Source organism: Dermacentor albipictus, chromosome 9, assembly GCF_038994185.2.
Source record: "Dermacentor albipictus isolate Rhodes 1998 colony chromosome 9, USDA_Dalb.pri_finalv2, whole genome shotgun sequence".
NCBI lineage: Eukaryota > Metazoa > Arthropoda > Arachnida > Ixodida > Ixodidae > Dermacentor > Dermacentor albipictus.
The window spans coordinates 118,062,291-118,082,711 of record NC_091829.1 but is presented as its reverse complement, the minus strand read 5'-3'; the positions used below and the strand labels follow the sequence as shown (position 1 = coordinate 118,082,711).

Here is a 20,421-nt window from a genome sequence, read left to right as displayed (position 1 = left end):
ACTAATAACTGTCTTTAGATATCTTTCTTTGGTTGTATTTAATTTTTAAATAAAAGTTGAGACCAAGGTTTTTGGCGGGACGAAAACGTGATAATAAGAAGTGGAGAGGATGAAAGTTGTCTTCCCGGCGTGCATCGCGGTTCGTTTACCTCGGCCATTTTGCATGAATTCGCGGGAAGAGGAGTAAAATTGGTCAGATTTTTTAATCCAAAGGCATCCTCCGATTGGAGAGGCCAATCTGACCATGGAGAGTTCGTACGGCATCGGCGTCAAGAACAGGTATGAACTCTTCTACGATGACGAGGAAGACCCCACAGAACTGCTGCGGCAGCAGGAAGAAGAGAAGGAACGGCGGAAGGCCGAGAAAAGCACGGCGAAGGACAAGAGCGGCAAAGGCCCCGCCGGCGCACCTGTGAAGGGCGTCAAGGCACCCGTGACCGCGGCTGGCAAGAAGCAAGTCAAGGAGGCACCGGTTAGCAAGAGCCAGGAAAGGACCATCGCACCCAGGGACGGTGAGTGTTTGGGCCCATCCCGGCCAACTGCGTTGTTTCTCGCGCACCCCCCTCCATCCTTCGCCGTAGGCCTAAGCAGCCGACGGCGCTTAGAAACGTGCGCTCGCCGCTCATCCAGCACGCCGCGGTGCGCACGGACCGCTATGTCGAGTCCGGCGTTTCGTCGTTCCTGCCGGGCCAGCGAGGCCGCGCGCGTTGGTCGGCCCGACCACGCTGCCGACACTTGGCCTGCCCTCTCCAAACATGGCAATGTGTATCGGCGCGAGTCATAACTGGGTTAGCGCGGTCACGCATGCCAGCGCGCTTCGATTAGCGGCTCGAGCCTGGCGCGCGATAAACCGAGCCGTAGGCGTCGTCCGTGCTGCTTTGCACTGCCGCCGTCGCACCTCGTCGTCGTCTCGGCGTGTCCGCTTATTTTTGTTTTTTCTTGGCGGGTGCCTGTGTTGTCCGCCCGCCATTAGCACCGGCCGGCTGCAATTCACGCGCACCGAGAGATCGGTGCGCAGCTGTTCGCCGCCTTTCACTGTGCATGTCGTTTTAAGCGCGGCACGTGACTCGCGTCGTTTTACAAGCATGGGCGTGTGGGCGTTCGTGGAGCTTCGCACGCTTTCTTTGCCTTGGGAGCCGGCGTCGTTGGTTGTGGGGAGAGCGCGCGTAGCCACTGTCTGGCAGTGAGGGCACCACGTGCTCGTTGTTCGACACGCGCTTCGTCTCTGTTCGTGCGCGCCCACGGCGGCGACTGAAGGCGGGCGTAGGGCGCTTACGTTTGACTGCAACCTGAGCGTATATTGCTTGCGGCGCCAGCCGTATTCGTGCTAGCCGTGCACGCTGTAGAACGCACCCCTCTTCCCCTTTTGTGATATCGCGAGATTCGCTGTTAGGCCTCCCCTTAAGCCTTCTCCGATCGCAGGGTTTCGTTTTGCCATTCCCCACTCGTTCACTCGAACTCCCTTCTCGTGCTTACGCCTCTCAGGAAACCTTGCAGCGAGTGCGCAGACGTCGCCGGTTGCCGTAGCGGCATCAACTGCCCTTGAACGGAAGGTGTCACGTCGAACACGTGATCCCCGTTGGTGCGGCCGCTTGTCGTTGTGTTGTCATCTTTCCTGTCGTGCTTTAGCAGACGACACCTGGCAGACACTGCGTTCAGATTTGTATTTTGCTGCTGTTCGTGCCTCAAACACGTGGATACGCCATGGGGAGACTGGTGTGCGCGTGAAGTCGACCCAATTACCCTGCGACCTTCACTGTCATTACGAAACGTGGTTTTCGATCGTGCTTCCAAAACTGGTGCGCACCTGGGCGCACCAGTTTGTGCTCGTGCGGTTGTTTTATCTTCGCATTGGCAATAAGTAGTCGCTTTTCTCAGTGGCCTTCAGTTGCTGCTTTGCCAGGGAAGCACGTGTATCCATTGTGTTATTGTTTTATGACATGGCGCGACTGCCACTTCATAGGTAACGTTAGTGTACTGTCATGCGTTTGTATGAAGCATATTTCAAGGACAACGGCATGTCATAGATTTGCTTAACGTAGATTTCATTTTTAGTTAAATGGGTTAGGGCCCAACACAGATTTGAACCGATGGCTTAATTTTGTACCACTGCCTATACTGGCATTTAAATATAGGACTGGACGGGATGCACAAAAAGTCATTCCAAAAGCTGTATGTTAGCAAGGGAAAAAATGCATGTTGCAGGTTTCGTCTGGCTTTTTTCATGAGCTGGCTTCGCATTGGTAGAGCTGTGGAAGACCTGACATACCAAGGTTATAAGTGGGCTATTATACCCTTTCTGGCTGTTTGCCACTAACAGGTTGTTGATGGCTGTTATGCTATAGTACCAGTGATGGGCTGTTAACGTATCGTCACACGCTGCATACTTTCAAGTTTAGTGTGGACATGCATGTTGCTGCTTGTGGGACACTCGCTTGTATGCATCTCAGTATTGTTAGCGACACTTGTCTACTGTCTTTTGCAAATTTTGCAAAGTTTTAACAACGAACAAGTTTGGAGTGTGCCGATCTTCTATGTAATTACTAGGGGAATCTTGTTTTATTGCGTGTTGAACAGCTGTGTCTAGGCACTGCCAACTTTATGGAGGTCATTGACATAGGTTACACTTGTGCAACAGATAGACAAATTATTGTCTTTCGATATCAGTGCCCGCTGCTTTGTATTCCTGAATACTGGACTTATAGTTGATTACGCAATAAAGGAGTAGCGGTTGCAGGGTTGGGCTATGCCATGGTCACTTTCAGGAAACAGTCATATGGTCGTATATTCTGCTTTGAGTGTTTCCCTGCACAATTGCAGTGTTGCATGTCTGTGGCCAACGACAAGAAGCTCGTTTAATTGTTCATAAAGGAGCTAGATGAAGCAGACCCAGCCATGCCATGTCTCATTATGTTGCTTAGCATTACAGCCATCTTGGCTCACTTCAAGCCTCTTGCTCTAGAAATACCTAGGGTTTCAGCCACTTGGCTTGCATGTCATGAGTATTGTCATTGGGTGAAGTCTGACATTACCAGCATTTAGTACAAAGAGCCACCTAGAGAGCTTCAAGCACATTATCAACTCAGTGGCTGCTCAGCTGCTAGAAATTGCAGTTAAGAAAACGATTGAATATTTTTAGGTGATGTGGTTAACGCGTTTCTTTCTCCCTTGCTTGGATTTTTCGATTGAGTGCTGTGTATGAACACTGCAGTTTCATGCTCCAGAGTAACATAAATTTAGGTGATGAGTTAGGCCTCCCTTCTTCAACCTTAACTTTGTGCTCAGCACCAGAGCACTCCAGCTACTGAGACACTTTCTAAGTTTGCACTAAGTGGGTTCTCCACTTCTGTGTGCACTGATAGGATGGAGCTCGAAGCTGGTAGGGCCGGCGCCACTCATCAGTCGGCCCTCAAGTTCTGTCCGATCGGTGTGCACTGAAATGGACAGCCCACTTAGTGCAAACTTACAGCATTAGAAACGGAGGGTCTCAGTAGCTGCAGTGTTCTGGTGCTGAGCACAATGTTGAGGGTTCGGTAACTGGCCCCATTTCGGTAGGGTTAGAACGTTAAGGTGCACTTTGCCTCTTGTATTTCAATACCCATCACAGTGCCAAAGTAGATTTGGAATGTTAGGCCACATTTTTTTATTCATTTGGAAGCGTGGATGTTACCAGCGGTCGAAACGAAATCTGCTTCAGCTGTCACATCTGTAGCTTTAGGAATGTCAAGTTAGCTTGCAGATCACTGCAAATTGGCAGTTCTTGCTTCACAGTCGCTTTATTCATGTAAGTAGGGCAGTAGAAATTTCCAAGAGGTGTAAATATGGTAGGAGGTCCCATAGTTGGAAACTCTAGTGGGACGGACCGGTGCATGATTGCAAGAATCATTGAAGTAAAACAACAGTGGTAGCACTTAAAACTTATAGCTATAATGTCCTGGCAAATGTTATAAACAAATGCCAGGGGTGGGTCTCTGGGGCCAAACACAGAAAATTGACCGAAATTGCACGAGAACTGCTTCGGTAGGCGTGCTCCAGCAGTGGGCGCGAACAGTGGGCGGATTCGTTCTCTGAAGAAGAGTGCAGCCATTCACATTCCGTGCGACGGTGACTCGCGCACAGCTTATTGAAATTCTTTCACTTATAAAATTTGACTTTTCGGCACCTCCGGTAAGTGGTTGGCGTGCGTGCGGCAGCTGTCGGCTGTCATTGCTGCTGTTGGAACGGCCAGGGCAGCTCTATCTAGAGTTTAATGGAATGTGGTCAAGTGGGTCGAGCAGCTTGGCATTCCATAGCTGCGACTCAAAACAACGAAAATCGGCTGAAGGCGCTGCAAGCGAACTAGATGTTAGGGAGTCGTGGGCTGGCGTCCCTGTCACCAGGGTTGGTATAACGTAAAAAATATTGCAATCTGTTTTTGTGCCCATATGGGCAACGCCTGAGCCATTTCACCTACGAAGGGCTAATGGCAGATTTCAAATAAAAACGGATAGAAATAGTGTTGCGTTATACCGGCCCAGTGTCGGTTCCAGCTCTCTGGGTCTGCGGTGACATATGGTGACTTGGAAATTATGTTCCCGTGTTGATTGGACTGCATAATTTGAGAACACTTTCCGCTGTCATTATAATCATCTGTGTGAGAATATATAGTTCGATCGTAGTGCCGCCAGTGTTTTTGGCATTACAGAAAAGCATGCGGCATGGCGCTGCTCAGCCCACGCATATTCCAGCACGCCATACAGCGATAAAGCGCGCGTCCCGATTGTCTTGTGGCAAGGTGAAACTATTTCTATTATGTAGAACTGGCTTTCAATAAACCACGGTAGTTCAAAACTCTGGCATCTCCATAAGATCTGTTCGTGAAGTGCATTTCCAGGCACATCACCCACACTGTCCAGACATTAAAAATCGAGACGTAATTATAAAAAACGTCTCGGGCTACTTTTTGAAATTTCACTCACTATTGCAGAATGCGTGTTTTTGTGACTGCTACCTCTAATTAAAAATTTTCATGCACTAGATGGTTTCGATGTCAGGGTAATGGGCTTCAAAATTCAGCTTAAGACACCTTCAATACAGCACTTGTGTTAGTTCGTCCTGGCATGGTTTCGAAGCGCCCTGCCATATTCTATTATCCCACCAAAAATTCAGATTCGCCTGCTCTAAATTGCTCTAAAGGGAAAACATTGTAGACACCCTGTGTACCTGGCAGATCTGACAATGAAGGAGGCTTCAGGAATTGTGGTGCATTAAAAGAATGTGCCCAGGTAATAGTGTTGTGTTAGTTCGATGCTCCCTGTTCTGAGACACTGGCTTGGGTCGCTGTTTGGCCCCTGCCTTTGAACGTGAGGGAGCACATCAAAAAGCCGGCTGGTCTAAGGAGGTGTTGGACATGCTATGCCCACCCCCTAAGTGGCACATGGCGACAGTTATATATAATGGCTGGATGTGTAGAAAAGTCCTTTAATGCAGCTCAATACTGTTCCAGTGCTATAGCGGGTACCGTCTGTTCTTGTGAAATAACCTTCATACCCCAAGTTGAACGTTGCCTTTCTCTCATCCATGAGCTGAACTACTTCTGTCTAGACCAAAAAATTGCGAAATTGAGCAAGCAATAAATGACATTGCATTTTAGCTGTAATTATCGTACTTAGTTGCCACTGTGACTTATGTTTCTACTGACGAGAAGGAGTGTCTAATTTTTTTTTTAATTACTCTTCTGTGCACTCTGAAGTCTAACACCAGAAGCCAATGCAAAAAGTAAAAAAATAATAAAGACTAAAGTAAAAATTGCGATCACTTGCTGGAGTGAGTGGCTCCAGCTCTGAACTGTTCTGCTTTGAATAAGCTGCTCCTTAACGCTATAATAAAATTACCAGCTCCAAAACTGTCTCCCCCTTCCCCCCGGCAACTCCAAATTCAAGACATTCTCGTCGAGAAATGGGGCCCATTAGCCCAATTGAATATAGTGCACCAAGCGACTGACAGAAGCAACTGAACTAAATTTCTGGTTTTGGTTTTTGGCGTGCAGTTTGAAGGCTAGTTACTAGTACGTGTTTTGCCCTACTGAGGTCATCTGTGCTTTAATGGTGAGGTATATTTGTTCAAATTGCAATGCCAGAAAACAGAGGCTTTGTTAAATAAATATTTATTTTGGTCCATAAAGATGCTCATTCAGAACTTTCTGCGAGTTCCATTGTTGTGCACTGTAGTACACAACAGTAGTTACCATATAAGCTCCACTGGACGGCATCTGCTGAAAAACGTAATTTACAAATATCCTAGTCTAATATATAAACCTTAATAGTGAAACTACATGAAGTGGAATGTGCAAAAGTGGTGAATGGGTGGGATTACCAAAAAGGGCAATTTGCTTTTACAATGTCTTGTATAGAGAACACCAAAGCATTCCATACAAACAGTGCGCATACTGTACATTCAAGACATCTATTGATTCCCAAGCATTCCCCCTTTTGCTGACATCATTTCCTGCCCCTACAAACACAGACAACTGACACACGGTGCAACTTATTTGAGATCTTTGGCTCTGGCATCCGCAATGGGACTCTATGTACAAAGGCTGGCATGTTGGGGAGTGTCAGACTGCCGTCTGCCAGGTGCTCATAAATCCTTCAAAGTATGTGACGCGCAAAACAAATGTGCGGGTGCAAGGCAAGTTTTTGACACATTTGACCGTTTGTTGTCGTATTGACCATGTTTTGCCCAACCCTTAATACTCAAGTTCGGAAGAAGTTGTATATTGTTGTAGGCCGTAAAAAGCATCACAAACTTTCCTCCGTAAGATTGTTAACGTGAAACTGTCGCACAGCAGCCAGCATGTTCCAAGTCGTAATTGCTTGAAAAATTCATCAGCCCTTCCACCCTGAAGGAGAAACTGCGGAGCTGTGGTCCTTCAATCTTCGGTCGACACATCTACGTATATATAGGTATTATTATTATTATAATTATTATAATTATTATTATTGGACACTGACAAGTACATCTTTTGACCGTAGAGTGATTTATTCTTCTATGAAGTAGTTACGTGTGCAATTATTGCCACATGGCAGACAGTTCAATCAGGAAGTAAATAAAACTTGGCGTAATGATAGTAGTTTTAGCAGCCAATATCAGTGCGATTTTTTCCAAGATCGAGAGCTACAGAGCATTCGTGAGAAACTGGAGGTGAAAATTTTTTCGTGTCGACGCGTAGACAGATTGACATAGGCCAGTGCCGGAGGTTAGCTATATACAGCTGTGCTGTAAAATGCAGTGCATTTTGGCAAAGATATTCTCGCCTTACTCAAATACTATAGGAGTGCTGTGTCCAAGAGTGCCAGGAAACAAAAATGAGCCAGAATACAGCAGGAAAGACTGAGGTCACCAATGCTCGCATATGCTAGCTGGCCTTGCGTCAATGGTTTGTTGCTTCGCTTGGTGGCGGTGTAGGAATAACGAGTGTGTCCCCACTTTGCATTTGCAGTTTTCCACTGATTGGAAGGGGGGTCTTTAATTTTTATTTAAAATCATCTCTTAACATGTCTCCCCATAGGGTCTAGAACGTTTTATTTGAAGCTGTTAAAAAACTGCAGTTTCCGTACCTTGAGCATACCTGCCAGGCTCCTCAACATGTTCAGTATGGTAACTCATTGAATCAATGGGTAATGTCCCTTGTAGCTTATTGGTGAATGCTCAGGGAATATATGGGTGATTTTCCAGCTATTATTGCAATGCCACGTGCTGCTGGTGTGAATTTTTCGCAGCAGTGTAATAGTAAGTACGGTGCCTTTTGTATGTACTTTTCAACAAGAACGCTCATGCAACAGGAAAATGTCTGTAAAGCATTGTGGTTAGATGGAAGCCTCTGGAAATGTCTCTACCAGTGTTGCTGCTGTAAACCATGAATGGTAAGAAGTTTGCAGACAACCTAGAACTCTATTATATTGGAAGTTTTAGCTTCTGTGTCATACCTGATGGTGCAACATGAGTGTCCTGGCTGAGCGTGCTTTTTCCTTTTGAGAATGTACAGTTGGTGCTTGTTAGTAGCTAATGCTGCTGTCTGTTCTTGGTGCAGACAACAAGCTGCAGCGGACGACAAGGCCTGACCGAGCGGTAAAATTTGCCCCACCTAGTGGTGGCCGGGAGAATCAGCAGGATTTCGAGGAACGCAAGAACAGGCGAAACCGGGAGGAGCGCATCTCAGCGGGTGGCTCAGACGCACGATTTGAGTACGGAAAGTGAGTCATCTGCTGGGACGGCCATTTCCTGCATGTGCAAACCTTGTGCTACCTGTTGGGACTCGGGGTAGTGTTTAGGCTGGGAATCCTCCAGGCACATGGATGAGTACATCCGAGAGTAAAAGATAAAGGGTTTCTTTTGCTCTATATACTTGCTCTTAGCACCCTTAGATAAGGAAGCCAACTATGTGCTTGAGCACCTATCGGGCACGTCAGGACACACGCGTCTGAAGGTGTCGACACATGCATTGCACCAAAGGTGTCAACTTATAAAGGACTTCATTTCCCTGAGTGACTAGGCTAGGGAATCTGGTCACTGTTTCTTGGCCAATCACAATCATAAAATCCTTCGCAAAATCCTGCCTATGACGTCACCCCGTTTCTCCAAACTCTGCTCCTATGTTGCGCAATTGCCCTCACATACAAAGCAACGACATGGCAAATTGGGAACTTGATGTCGACGCCGTTTCCACGGAAATTCTCGCCGTTGGCCCCTTTTATCAGTTACCGTATTTATTTGATTGTAAGTCGACCCCCCCCCCATATCGCATGACAGGAAAAAAATAAAAAAGGGAGAGCATACCCGAGGGCACATTCGATAACGAAAATTTATTCGTAGCTGACATGGTCACTGGACTACTCGTCTTCACTAGCGCTGCCATCGTCGTTGTTGCTGTGGTCCCACAGCGCGTCGCCATCCAGCAAAATTTCACATTTGGCAAACGACCGCACCACGACATCTTGTGGAACAGCAGCCCAGGCCGAATGCACCGAACCACACACAGCTGTCAGGGAGGCTCTTTTGACAGGTCCGGTTGGCGTAATTTCGCAGTCTTCTGCCGCCAGCCACTCATACTCACGGCGGAGCAGAACCTTAAACTTAAGGCGAAGGTCCGGGCTTGTATCGTGACCACGTCGCACTTCACTGGCAGGGACCGATCACGCATTTCAGCGACGTTTGCTGCAAGCTTAGCCTACAGCTCCGCAAAGCGTCCAGACTTCGGCACGTGGGAAATTTCTCACTTGCCGTCACAGGGTGAAAATTTCGGTTCGCTGCAGTCGCCACTCTCGCACCACCCGTTTAGAAACATCGAAATTGCGGCCCGCTGCGCAGCGATTTGTTTCTTTGGCGTAAAGGATGGCAGCCCTCTTGAACGCTGCTGTGAACAAGTGCCATACGATTAGTGGGCCTGGAGCACTCATGACGACTGGGGAAGCATAGAAGTAGCACGTAGCCGGCAGTCAAGTGGAACATGTCAAAAAGTTGGTCAAACCAATACCAATGCCTTGAAACAGAGAAAGAGAAACCCGCGAGCGGTGTCTCCTCTTCCATGAACTACTGATACTCCCCGCAAGTGCCGCCGTTCTGAGGGTGCCGCTGCAAATGGGAACAGCGGCGCTTCCATCAACTGTCAACACCCCCCCCCCCATGAGTGTTGCATGCACTGTAAGACTCTCAAAAATGTTGAAAAACCCTGCCGAAAAGCGAACAAACATGCGGGATAGCAAAAAGATACGGGTAGGGCCATAAAGCAAACATAAAATTGTAACTATGCAAGTTGTAGCTCCCGTTGGTATCGCATTTTTTGGCGGGGCCATGTTTTGGTTTCCATTGTAAGTCGACCCCCCCCAACTTCAGACTTTCAAATTTAAAAAAAGGGGTTGACTTACGATCGTGTAAATACGGTAGTACCATATTTACACGATTGTAAGTAGACTAGAATGTGTCTACCCCCCTATACCGCTTGTGACAGGAAAAAAAAAAGGGTGTACTCGAGGGCGCATTCCATAACAAAAATTTATTAGTAGGTGGCATGGTCATTGGACTACTCGTCTGCACTTGTGCCATCGTCCTCACTAGTGCTGTCATTGTCATTGCTGCTAAGATACCATAGCGCGTCGTTGTCCAGCGAAATTCCACACTTGCCAAACGACCGTACCATGACATCTTGTAGAACAGCAGTCCACACCGAATGCACCGAACCTCACGCACCTGTCAGGGAGGCTCTTTTGCGTAAGTTTGCGGTCTTCTGCCGCCAGCCATTCATACTCACGGCGGAGCAGGTCCTTAAAGGGCAAAGATCCGGGCTTGTTACATGATCACGCCGAACTTCACTGGCAGAGACCGATCATGCATTTCAGCTACTTATGCTGAAAACTAGGCCTACAGCTCCAGAAGGCGTCCCGACTTTGGCTCGGGGGAAATTCTTCGCTTGCCGTCACAGGTAAAATTTTTCTTCGCTGCAGTCGCCACTCTCACCACCCATTCAGAAACATTGAACTTGCGGCATGCTGCGCAGTGATTTCTTTCTTTGGCTTAAAGAATGGCAGCCTTCTTGATTGGATTGGATTGAATAACTTTAATGAGAGGTCCTGCGAGCTACGGGACGCAAGGTCCCATAGAGCGGGCTACTCCCACGTTGGGACCGGGAGTTGTAACTTCCTGGCCGCATCGTGGGCTCGCTGGACGGCCCATAGCTGCTCCGCCAGGTCCGTGCTGCGTAATGCTTCTTGTAGCCTGGCGGAGTCTCGATCCTTGTTTGCGTGGGTCCGACCACACGGCCAGAGCAAGTGATGTACGTCTAGTGTGCTATGGCAATTTTCGCAATATGATGTTTTGTATAGGTCAGTCATGTAGTGATGTAGTCTGTTCTGCGTGGGGTACGTGTTTGTTTGAAGCATTCTGAACGTGAGGGCTTGAGGCCTGGTGAGCTTATTGTGAGGTGTGCTGTATATTCTGCGGTCTAGATAAAAGTGCTTTGTTATCTCGTTATATGTGGAGGGAGGGTCCCGATTCTCGCTGGGATGGTCACGACCAGAATAGGTGGCGTCGCGGAGGGTTAGGTCTCGCGCGCTCCTGTGAGCCATCTCATTGAGATTGCGAGGGGCGTCCTCGATATCTCCGAGGTGTGCCGGGAACCAGCAGATGGTGTGATGCTGCAGCGGTGCAGATCTGTTGATTATTTGTAGAGCTTGGCTTGCAATTGCTCCTTTCTGAAAGGCTTGAATGCTGCTGTGAATGAGTGCCGAATGCTTAGTGGGGCTGGAGCACTCGTGATGACTGAGGAAGCTTGGAAGCACATAGACGGCAGTCAAGTTGAACACTTCAAACTAAGAGGTACACGGAAAGAAATGCGTGAGCGGTGTCCGCTCTTCCATGAACTATCGATACTCCCTGCAAGCGCCGCCGTTCTGAGGGTGCTGCCACAAATGGAACAGCGGCACTTCCATCAGCTATTGGCACCCCTCCTCCCATCAGTGTTGTGTGCACTGGTAAACTCTAAAAAATGTTCAAAAACCCTTCTGGAAAGTGAACAAAAGCGTGGGATAGCGAAAAGCTATGAGTAGTGTCATAGAGCAAACTTAAAATTGTAGCTATGTTGTAGCTCCCTTGATATCTCATTAGTCTTGCTTTTTTGGTGGTGCCATGTTTTGGTTTCTATTGTAAGTCGACCCCCTCCCCCACTTCAGATTTTCAAATTAAATTTAGAAAAATTTCTTTGTAAAAGTCTTTTTGTGACGGTCTGCTTGTTGGGGTCAGGTTCAGGTAGTGGTCTTTGCGGTAGGTACCGCTTCCACGGAGGGCGGCAGGTGTTGTGTCGCTTCGAGGTGAGCCACTTTGTTTATTCGTCGCAGTCTGTGTAGGGTCCCGTCACTGTCTGGGCGCCCGCTGATGAAAGGACTGCCTTGTGGGAAGTGCCCAAGGAATGCTCGTCGCTCATTTGAGAAGAAGCGCCCGTGTTATGTGGGCCCTTTCTCTGGTTGTTGAGTGAAATGATCTTTTAGTTCGACTGCAATAGAGCGGTGTCACATTCGAATGCTAGCTGCCATTGGCATGGCAGTTCGCTTAAGGATGGGACAAGGCACTTGAAAAGAATTTTATTTTTTAAACAATTTGAATGAAGTTTGCAGAGTTATCGTAGTTTTACGAACTGATTTCTATAATGCAATTCTTTCTATGTTAAATATCTTTTATAATATCCAAAACAGGATGTTTTTTGTTTGGAGCCTAATTAGCTAATTAACAGCAATTTGCACGGTAACATGCAACACATGGAATCGGTAGTGAATCTTCATAGTGGGTCGTAAGCTATAATTAGTTCTTTTAGGCCTGTTTGAAGCGAAGTTATAAGTTGTCAAACTTAGTCATAAAAAATGCCCACCTTTATATGTTTATCTTGATACTTTCAGAACCAGAGTAGCTATCAAGACTACTTATAGATTTTAAATCTGCATGAAAAACTGATCGGAACAGAGAACTTTAGATCAAATTGAACCACAAATACACATTTTAGAACCCACGTTCCCCCGTTAACTGAGGCAGGCAATGGTAGTAGTGCGACAGTTCAGTTTTGTATTTTGACGATAGTATTGGAAAGCTTATGCACGGGGCAATTTCTTTATATATCTAAAAGGCTGTGTTAACGTTATTGGCTGACAAAATAACAGTGCAAACATGCACATTTTTATTCAGAAAAATTTTTTCTATATGCATTTGAAGCATGATTGCATGATTGGAGGAGCGTGACTAAACTGAAATTTTTCCTTCTGACACTGACAGTGAAGTGTTCAGTTGAACAGCTGTTAAAACTCAATTCCCATTGGCCTTGATGTCAGTTATGTGTGTCTATGTAACACAGGTCTGAAGTATTACAGTCAAACCCGGATATATCGAACTCGTAAAAAAACGGGAATCACTTCGATATATCGTGTAATTCGAAATACAACTTTTAACAAATTTGGCAATGTACAAACCGCACCTCAGTAAAAAGCATTCTTTATTTGATAAAAACATGTACGGTGGGACTATTAATGCGAGAAATAGTCGTTGATCTTCTTCTGCTTTTTGATTTTGAAAGCATTATTAAGCATGCACTTCTCAACGTTATCGAGCGACTGAGAACAGCTGAGCCCACAGCCTTCTATTGACTCACAGTGACGGCGAACAACGCTCAGCGCGTTAAGTGCGTCGGAACACGATGGCGGGTACGAACTCGTCGTATCCTGACAGTTACTGTCGCCGGCGGCATCCCTAGTGAGGTCGGCAATGATGTCTTCGTCAGCGAGCTCTCCGGTTGTCGGAACATCGTCGTCGACGGAGACGAAGTCTGTTGCTGCAGTCCCATCACAAACAGCACCCGGGAACTCGGCAAGCTGGCTAAACAACTCATCAAGTTCCTCCAGCGGTTCACCGCTATCCAGGGGTTCATGGTGATTGTTTGATGAGCTCGCGCCAGCCTCGCCGGAAGCAGAGAGTCCACAATGACGGAAGCAGTTCTGAATTGTTTCTTGTTTGACGTCGTTCCATGACCCATTCAGCATGGTTATTGCTCCCAGGAGGTCAATTTTCAGCTCCCGGCCAGTGCGGAGGTTTAGCAAAAGCCTCTGCACAAGTCGCTTTCTGTAGCCTGCCTTCAGTGCACGAATGACACCTTGGTCTAAAGGCTGCAGCACCGACGTTGTGTTCGGCGGAAGAAAACGAAGCTCGATGTTGCTGACGCTGACGTTGCAATGGTGGGCAGAGCAGTTATCAACCAGTAAGCAGACCTTTCTGCCTTGGCTTACCAGGTCGTCGTCCCAGGACTTGAGCCACTTGCCAAAAAGTTCGCTTGTCATCCAAGCTTTCCCATTCGATCTGTAAGACACCGGGACAGAAAGTGCGTTCTTTAGGCACCGCGGTGATTTGCTCTTTCCTATTACGAGCGGTCGAAGCTTGGTTGACCCGTCGACGTTGGTGGCGAGCAACACGGATATTCTGGCTTTATTGACCTTCCCGCCGTGGGACTTGTCATCACGACAGGCCAGCGTTCTGTTCGGAAGCATTTGCCAGAATAAAGCAGTCTCATCGGCGTTGAATATATCACGAGGATGGTACCTTGCTTTAATGTCGTTCCAATTTTCATCAATCCACTTTTGCACGCTGCCGAGATCTACAGCGCGGCTTTCACCGGTGACAGCACGGCCGACAATGCCGTGACGCTCTTTAAACCGCTGCAGCCAGCCTGAGCCGCCTCTGAAGTCATGTCTGTTCAGCATGAAAGCGAAATCCTTTGCTTTCTGTTCGATCATTGGGCCAGAAACGGGGATGTTTTGCGACCTAACGTCAACAAACCACTTATACACTGCAGCCTCTACGTCTTCAAATGCAGCCGTCCGTACTCGTCGAGCGCTGGTGGTAGCAGCAGGCCTCTTGTCCGCCTTAGCCCTAATGTCGGCCTTATTTTTCAAAATCGTACTCAGCGTGCTTCTGGGGATGCTGTACGCTGCGGCGACATCCGACTTCTTTTCTCCGCGCTCAACTCTTCTGATGATCTCCAGCTTTGAAGATATGGTTAGGTTCTGTCGCTTCACAGCAGCCATCTTTCACGAAGCGGACGAGCTCACCGCTCCCACAAAGCAACGAAGCACACGGAACAAAGCAGTCGCAATGGCAGTCGCGCGAGTCACATAACCAGAATGCAGGCGCACGTGGCTGCGAGTAAACAGAGTGCGCGGTCGAACCACTTCTGCTAGGGGTGGCTGGGTGGCTGTCTGAGGGAGCGAGAGCAGCGCTGGGACTCTATTTATAGCAGCGCCGTGCGAGCGCTGTTGGGCTAAACCACTTTGGCCAAGTGGGGGGGGGGGGGGGGATGGATGTTGGCGCAGCTCGCCCGGCCGCCACGCGGGAAAGCCAACTTCTGGAGCAGTTTTGCGCGGCTTGAAGTTCGATATATCAAGCGCGGCTGCTATTTTTGTTCGATATATTAGTATTTTTTGCTATATATTCTCATTTTAGCAATACAATGTTCATAAATTGTTCGATATACGGGGTAATTCGATGTAAACGGGTTCGATATAGTCGGGTTTGACTGTATTGTGCAACAGAAAAGACACGGACGTAAGAGGACACACCAAGCGCTTTGGGTGTGTTCTTCTCTTATGTCTGTCTTTTCTGTGGCCCAATAAAACTTCAGTAATGGATTACCAACTTGCCCGGAATGCTGCTCTCATTAAGCAACACAGGTATTAGTCTCCAGTCTATTCTAATTGAAAAACATGACACGCAGGATTTACTTTCACACAATGGACATCTGTCCCAGTAAATGTCTGTTGGAAAGCTGTTTGTCGTCGCTGATGGACCACAACATGCCATTCTCTGTGCCACCCCTTCGTATTCTAAATTTCTTGAATGACTGCGGAGCCATTGAACACAGGATGGTGGCCACACTTCCAGCTGCTTCAGCAGTTCACTCGGAACCAAGTTTTTGGAACATCCTGAGCATTTTTACGGCTTGCTGTTACTAGTAAAAAGTGTCAGTGTCACCCGCCTGTTGTCTTGTGTTCACTGCAGCAATGACAGCTCTCGGACATGCTGGGAATGCAGTTTCGGTACCGCACTCGATTGTGATAATTTTCAGCTGCATTTTTTCCGGTTTAGGGCGGTTGAGTGCAATTTTCCGTCATCTAGTGTGTTGCTCGTGCATGTTCCTCCCGAGGCACACTGAAAGGCGTGGTGGCCCTCACAATGGCCTCCTGCCTGTGCACTTTGGGAGCACATTGACAAGCCTGCTTGTGTAGGGAGGTAGCTGCTTCCTTTGGCTGCCTCCCAAGGGTACAGTAGGGACAAGCTGACCACGACAGGGTCGCAGCTTCAATACTTGGCCGCGGTGACCATGTTTTGATGTGGGTCAAATGCAAGACCACTTGTGTTTAGGTGCACCATTAAAATGCCCTTTTGCTATCAATTAGGTTCCATGAAAATCACTTCAATATACCATTGTTTTTGTTAATTGAAACAAAAATATGTATGTAAAGAGAAAGCCAGATATATTTCTGAAAATATTTTTGGCAATAAGTGTCTGAAAAAAAGATATTCCGAAAAACTGAATGCAAAGTTGGCTTGCCTGCAGTGCTATTAGAAACCACTTCTAGCCAGAACTGCCAGATCACGAGTATTTTGGGAAACTGGCTGGCAGTAGAGGACATGGTGCTCAAATTCGATTATATTCATCGGTGAGTGTGTGAATTTATTAACCTCCTTTCATGCAATGCGTCAAAAAAATTAAAGTAAGAGAAAAGAAACCAGTGCAGTGAAGCCAAACTGGATCGTAAAGGTGAACATCTATTCAATTTTGTAGCTTTACTGTACAAACTTCCATGACAAGCCTGTTTCATCCTCGGTGGAGAAAGGGCTACAATAACCCCAGTTAGCCAGTCTAAAGCCCTCTACCAAGGTGTTCTTCGTAATTCTGTAGTATGAACTTTCTACAATTTAATCGATACTTAAAGGTGGCAAAGCTATGACTTGAATCGAAGTTTGGTTCTTAAAATACCTTAAGTGTCTGAGTCATCATCATCAACCTATTTTAAGGGGAGACACTGGTGTTTGATTTTTTTTTAAATTTTTGTCCTATACAAATGAAATTTTCAGGCAAGGTATACTTAGCCTGCTAGAAGCATATATGCAATCAATTTTTTCTTATCTTAAGTAGTTTTTGAGATAATTAATACTTTCTGAAAATCAATTTGCCCAACTAATCAACAATTTTACCACTGAATATCAGAGAAAATTTTATATGTACACATTCTAGAACAATCGGAGATCACAATTAGACCATCACTGTAATTTTAGCTCTATTGTTACAAAAGTTATTGCCATATCTAATGTGGTGGTTATGAAGCTCAAAATTCTTATCTGTTGTATTGCCCCATAAAAAATTCTAGCATAAGGGATATCATATTTTATTAGTTTTATTGTGTGTAGAAACTCATAAGCTTTTGAATGCCACAAGAATAATTGAAATCGGACTATTACATCAAAAGATACCGTGGGCAACAGCCCGTGTCATAGGAAAAATGCAGCTTTTGAGAAAATGCAAAGCGAAGTTCCAGGACATGACCTAGATTTATTCTTAGCAATTACAGCAAGAAATTCAAGTCCACCTTGCACTAGAAGCCACCAGGCACATAATCACCATCGCTCTCTCTCATGCGCCTCTTATTTATGGCATGCATGAAGTTTTCTGCTCTGGCGTGCTTCTTGTCAGACGCCACTAGCCGGTGCTGGTCTTTTTCAGCCTGTATTCCCCTCTTTTTGGTGAGCTCCATCTGGTGCTTATGTCAACGCAAATGGCACAGTTCACCGCTAGTTTCACGGCCACTTCATATTCCCAGTCGCCCTTTAACACGTTCAAAGGGCCATGGCAGAATTCACATTTCGCGCACCAAAGCAGGCGATTTAGAGCCACTAGGCTCAGAATCGTAAACGCGGCCTCGCTCGCCGCCGCTTCCGGTGATCTCTGATAAGTGACAGCTTGCGGCGGGTAGCTGATAACGAATACAGCTTCTGTCGTTCCTCCTCCTCCGCGCGACATTCAATTGCAACTTGTGCGGCTTCTGTGATGAGAAGCGTGTCGAGGTGCGTTGCTGGCCGCAGGCACCCGTGCGCGGCCGCAGCTTCGGTTGCTGCCATTCGCTCGCTGGCACATGTCGCTGTGCTGGTTGCTGTCACTGCCGACTCATCCGACGCCACTTGGGTATCCGAGAACGTCGCTTGCGTTTTTTCCCAAAAGCATGAGGCGTCGCGAACTTCCGTCGACCGCCAGCCATCGTCGCGTTGCTACGGTGCACTAGACTGCGTGCAAACCACGTCTAACATGGCGTCTCGCATCGGAGAAACGAAACTCCCGGTCGACCAATCAGAGATCAGGATTTACCCCACGTGGTACAAACGCGCCAATGCCATGCGAGTATTCCCCTTTTTTCGTAAGCGTGTGCCTTCATAGTAGCCAGACTTTATGCCCTTTTTCCGCTAAAAACAGAATGTAGAAGAATCCAGCTTTCGAATGATTCCAAAATGGCCGCGCTGCGGGTAACGGTTGGCGTAGACGAAGGCATTGAATTCGCCTCTTTTTGAGGGGCGTTCGTGAGCGAAAGTGGCGATGAAGCTTACTTTAGAGTCCAATAACAAAATAAGTACTCGTCGGAACGCTTTATTAATGCAGCAATAGCTTCTCTGGGACGTCTAGATTGTGAAAAAAATTGTTACAAAAAGTCGGTCTTTTAAAGATTTTTTTGGCCAGAAGACCCGTGTCTCCCCTTAAGGGGGGACGCGGGGATCAACTCGGGAAAAACGACCCAAAAATCACTTTTTAGAAAGTTGCAGATTTCGAATCTTTGACCCCTTTTCTATAATTTTTTCAAGTTTTTCCGCTGAAAACGACTGCTAAGTACCATAAATAAATATACACATAAGGCAATATAGCGAAAATTTTGTGAAAATCGGTGGAAAAGTTGCGGTTGTCGAGCGTCCCTAGCTCCGGAACGGCAGTACGCGGTGCGGCCATGCTCGTACCGTTGAAGAGCGCACTTCGCCTTTTGACTCCTCTCTTTCATTTCCTGATAGAAGAGCAAGCACAAAAAAAAAAGTGTGAAGGTGGTGGAGCTGCTTGTCATGGCCGCTGATTGGCGTGCTCCATCACGTGCGTTCTATGAGGCGCCCCATTGGCCGAGCCTGGAAGTGAGCTGCTGCGGCGTCTGCTTCTCCCGTTTCTTCGCGCGATGGCCGCTGCCCCTTTATGTATGTGTTGGATACTCGAGGTACGCCGCTGCTTCATTGCTTTATTCGGATTTGAGTTTTTTATTTCATTTGCTGGTTTCGAGCATGACTGGGTGGACGTGGACAACGAAATTCGCTACCAAGCACCGCTTCGGCAGCCGCAAGCGCAAGCCCATCGAACATCCGAAGGATAAGTAGGCCTAGCAGAGATGTGTCCGTGCACGAGCTTGCAAGAGAGACTGTCTACGCATTGCCGGGCAGTTTGCGGGCTGTTACAGCCTTATCTTCCAGTGGTGACGATACCGAACTGATAACGATTTTTTCTGATGCTTTCGGGCCTTCCAAGTGCCATAAATGCACCGCGACGTACCCCGGTTGTGCCACCGCCGTCACCGAGATGGACGACGAAAGTGCGGTCCTAGCGTGTGCGTCTGCCAGCCATGAAGACAAACTATGCATCAGCAACGGCCGCACCACAGTAGCATCTTGAGCCACAATTCATCATGTCAGAGGAGTTGAATACGACCGCTGCCACTGTCCGCGCGTCACTTGGTTCTGAGCCGACAACCGAAAGGAAGATAGGGTTGATGGCTGGAGGAGCATGCTGGGTGGCGACGGACTCAAGTGAGTTTTTGCTTGTGCAAGTTGCTGCAGTGAATGCACTTTTCAGGAAAACACCGTGCCATCAGTGCTTCCAGCTGGGGACAGCATTAGTGCCGGAAACCAGGCTTGGCCTTGCCGTGAAGATGGTTTAACGTTGCTCAGCATGCGGTGCTTTGGAAACACAGTGGTCGTCGCCAAGAGAAGGAAGCCGGGCCTTTGAGGCGAACCTGAGGTCCATGCAAGCAATCAAGAGCATAGGGAAGGGTGCCACTGCCCTTACAGACTTTTGGTCTGTGATGAATGTTTCGTACAGGGGGCTTCATCAGAAGACGTTTCAGGGGCACCTGAAAGCTAAATTCAGGCCTGCTGCAAGCAAATCTGCAACAAACGTGTGCACTGATGCTGTTGCAGCTGTGAAAAGAGTCTACACAGAAATGGACCCAACATTCCATAAGATCATAGTCATTTATGATGGCACGTGGATGAACCGGGGTCACAGCAGCCACATTGGTGTAGGGGCTGTGATTGAATTTTACAGTGGCTTGGTGCTGGACTTCGTAGTCCTCTCGAACTACTGTCATGGGTGCATGTTGGGGCCAAAGCCAGGTGACAGTGACTATGATGTGTGGAAGCAGGCGCATCAATGTCAAAAGAACACGGACGTGAAATCCGGCAGGATGGAGGTGGAGGCGGCACTTGAGCTCTCTCGTCGCTCCTTGACAAAGAACGATCGGCGTTACACCAACATTGTGTGCGATGGGGACAGCCGGACGTACTTGGCGCTTCGTGAGGACCAAACCTATGGGTTTATCCAGTTCTCTAAAGAGGACTGTGTAAATCACGTTGAGAAAAGGATGGGGACCAACTTGCGCACTTTGGTCACAAAGAGCAGTAGAGACCAACCACTGGGTGGTCGAGGGGGGCTGACACAAGACCTCATAAAGAGGCTGACAAGCTACTATGGAATAGCCTTGAGAGGGAGCGAGAATGTGAAGGACATGGAGAGAGCAGTCATGGCAACATTTCATCACGTCACCTCTACAGACG

General features: G+C 47.5%; 2 protein-coding genes across 3 annotated transcripts in view; one reads left to right on the top strand and one right to left on the bottom strand.

The window, feature by feature from the left end:
• The first annotated feature begins 111 nt into the window (after positions 1-111).
• LOC135911264 (SERPINE1 mRNA-binding protein 1-like) overlaps positions 112-20,421 on the top strand; it is a 53,639-nt gene continuing 33,329 nt past the window's right edge. The window contains exons 1-2 of one of the 2 annotated variants that reach the window (XM_065443465.2): positions 112-512; positions 8,072-8,234. In XM_065443465.2, the coding sequence (XP_065299537.1) occupies positions 245-512; positions 8,072-8,234 (431 nt within the window). In that variant the 5' untranslated portion in view covers positions 112-244. The remainder of the gene's footprint in view (positions 513-8,071; positions 8,235-20,421) is intronic. The other variant, XM_065443464.2, reaches the window with a different exon arrangement.
• On the bottom strand, positions 12,892-15,082 carry LOC135911262 (tigger transposable element-derived protein 6-like). Its single transcript, XM_065443462.1, has one exon. The coding sequence runs from the start codon at positions 14,592-14,594 to the stop codon at positions 13,044-13,046; it is 1,551 nt and encodes a 516-aa protein (XP_065299534.1). The 5' UTR covers positions 14,595-15,082; the 3' UTR covers positions 12,892-13,043.

Coding starts and splice junctions, on each gene's coding strand:
- LOC135911262 (XM_065443462.1), bottom strand. CDS start 14,594: ATGGCTGCTGTGAAGCGACAGAACCTAACCATATCTTCAAAGCTGGAG.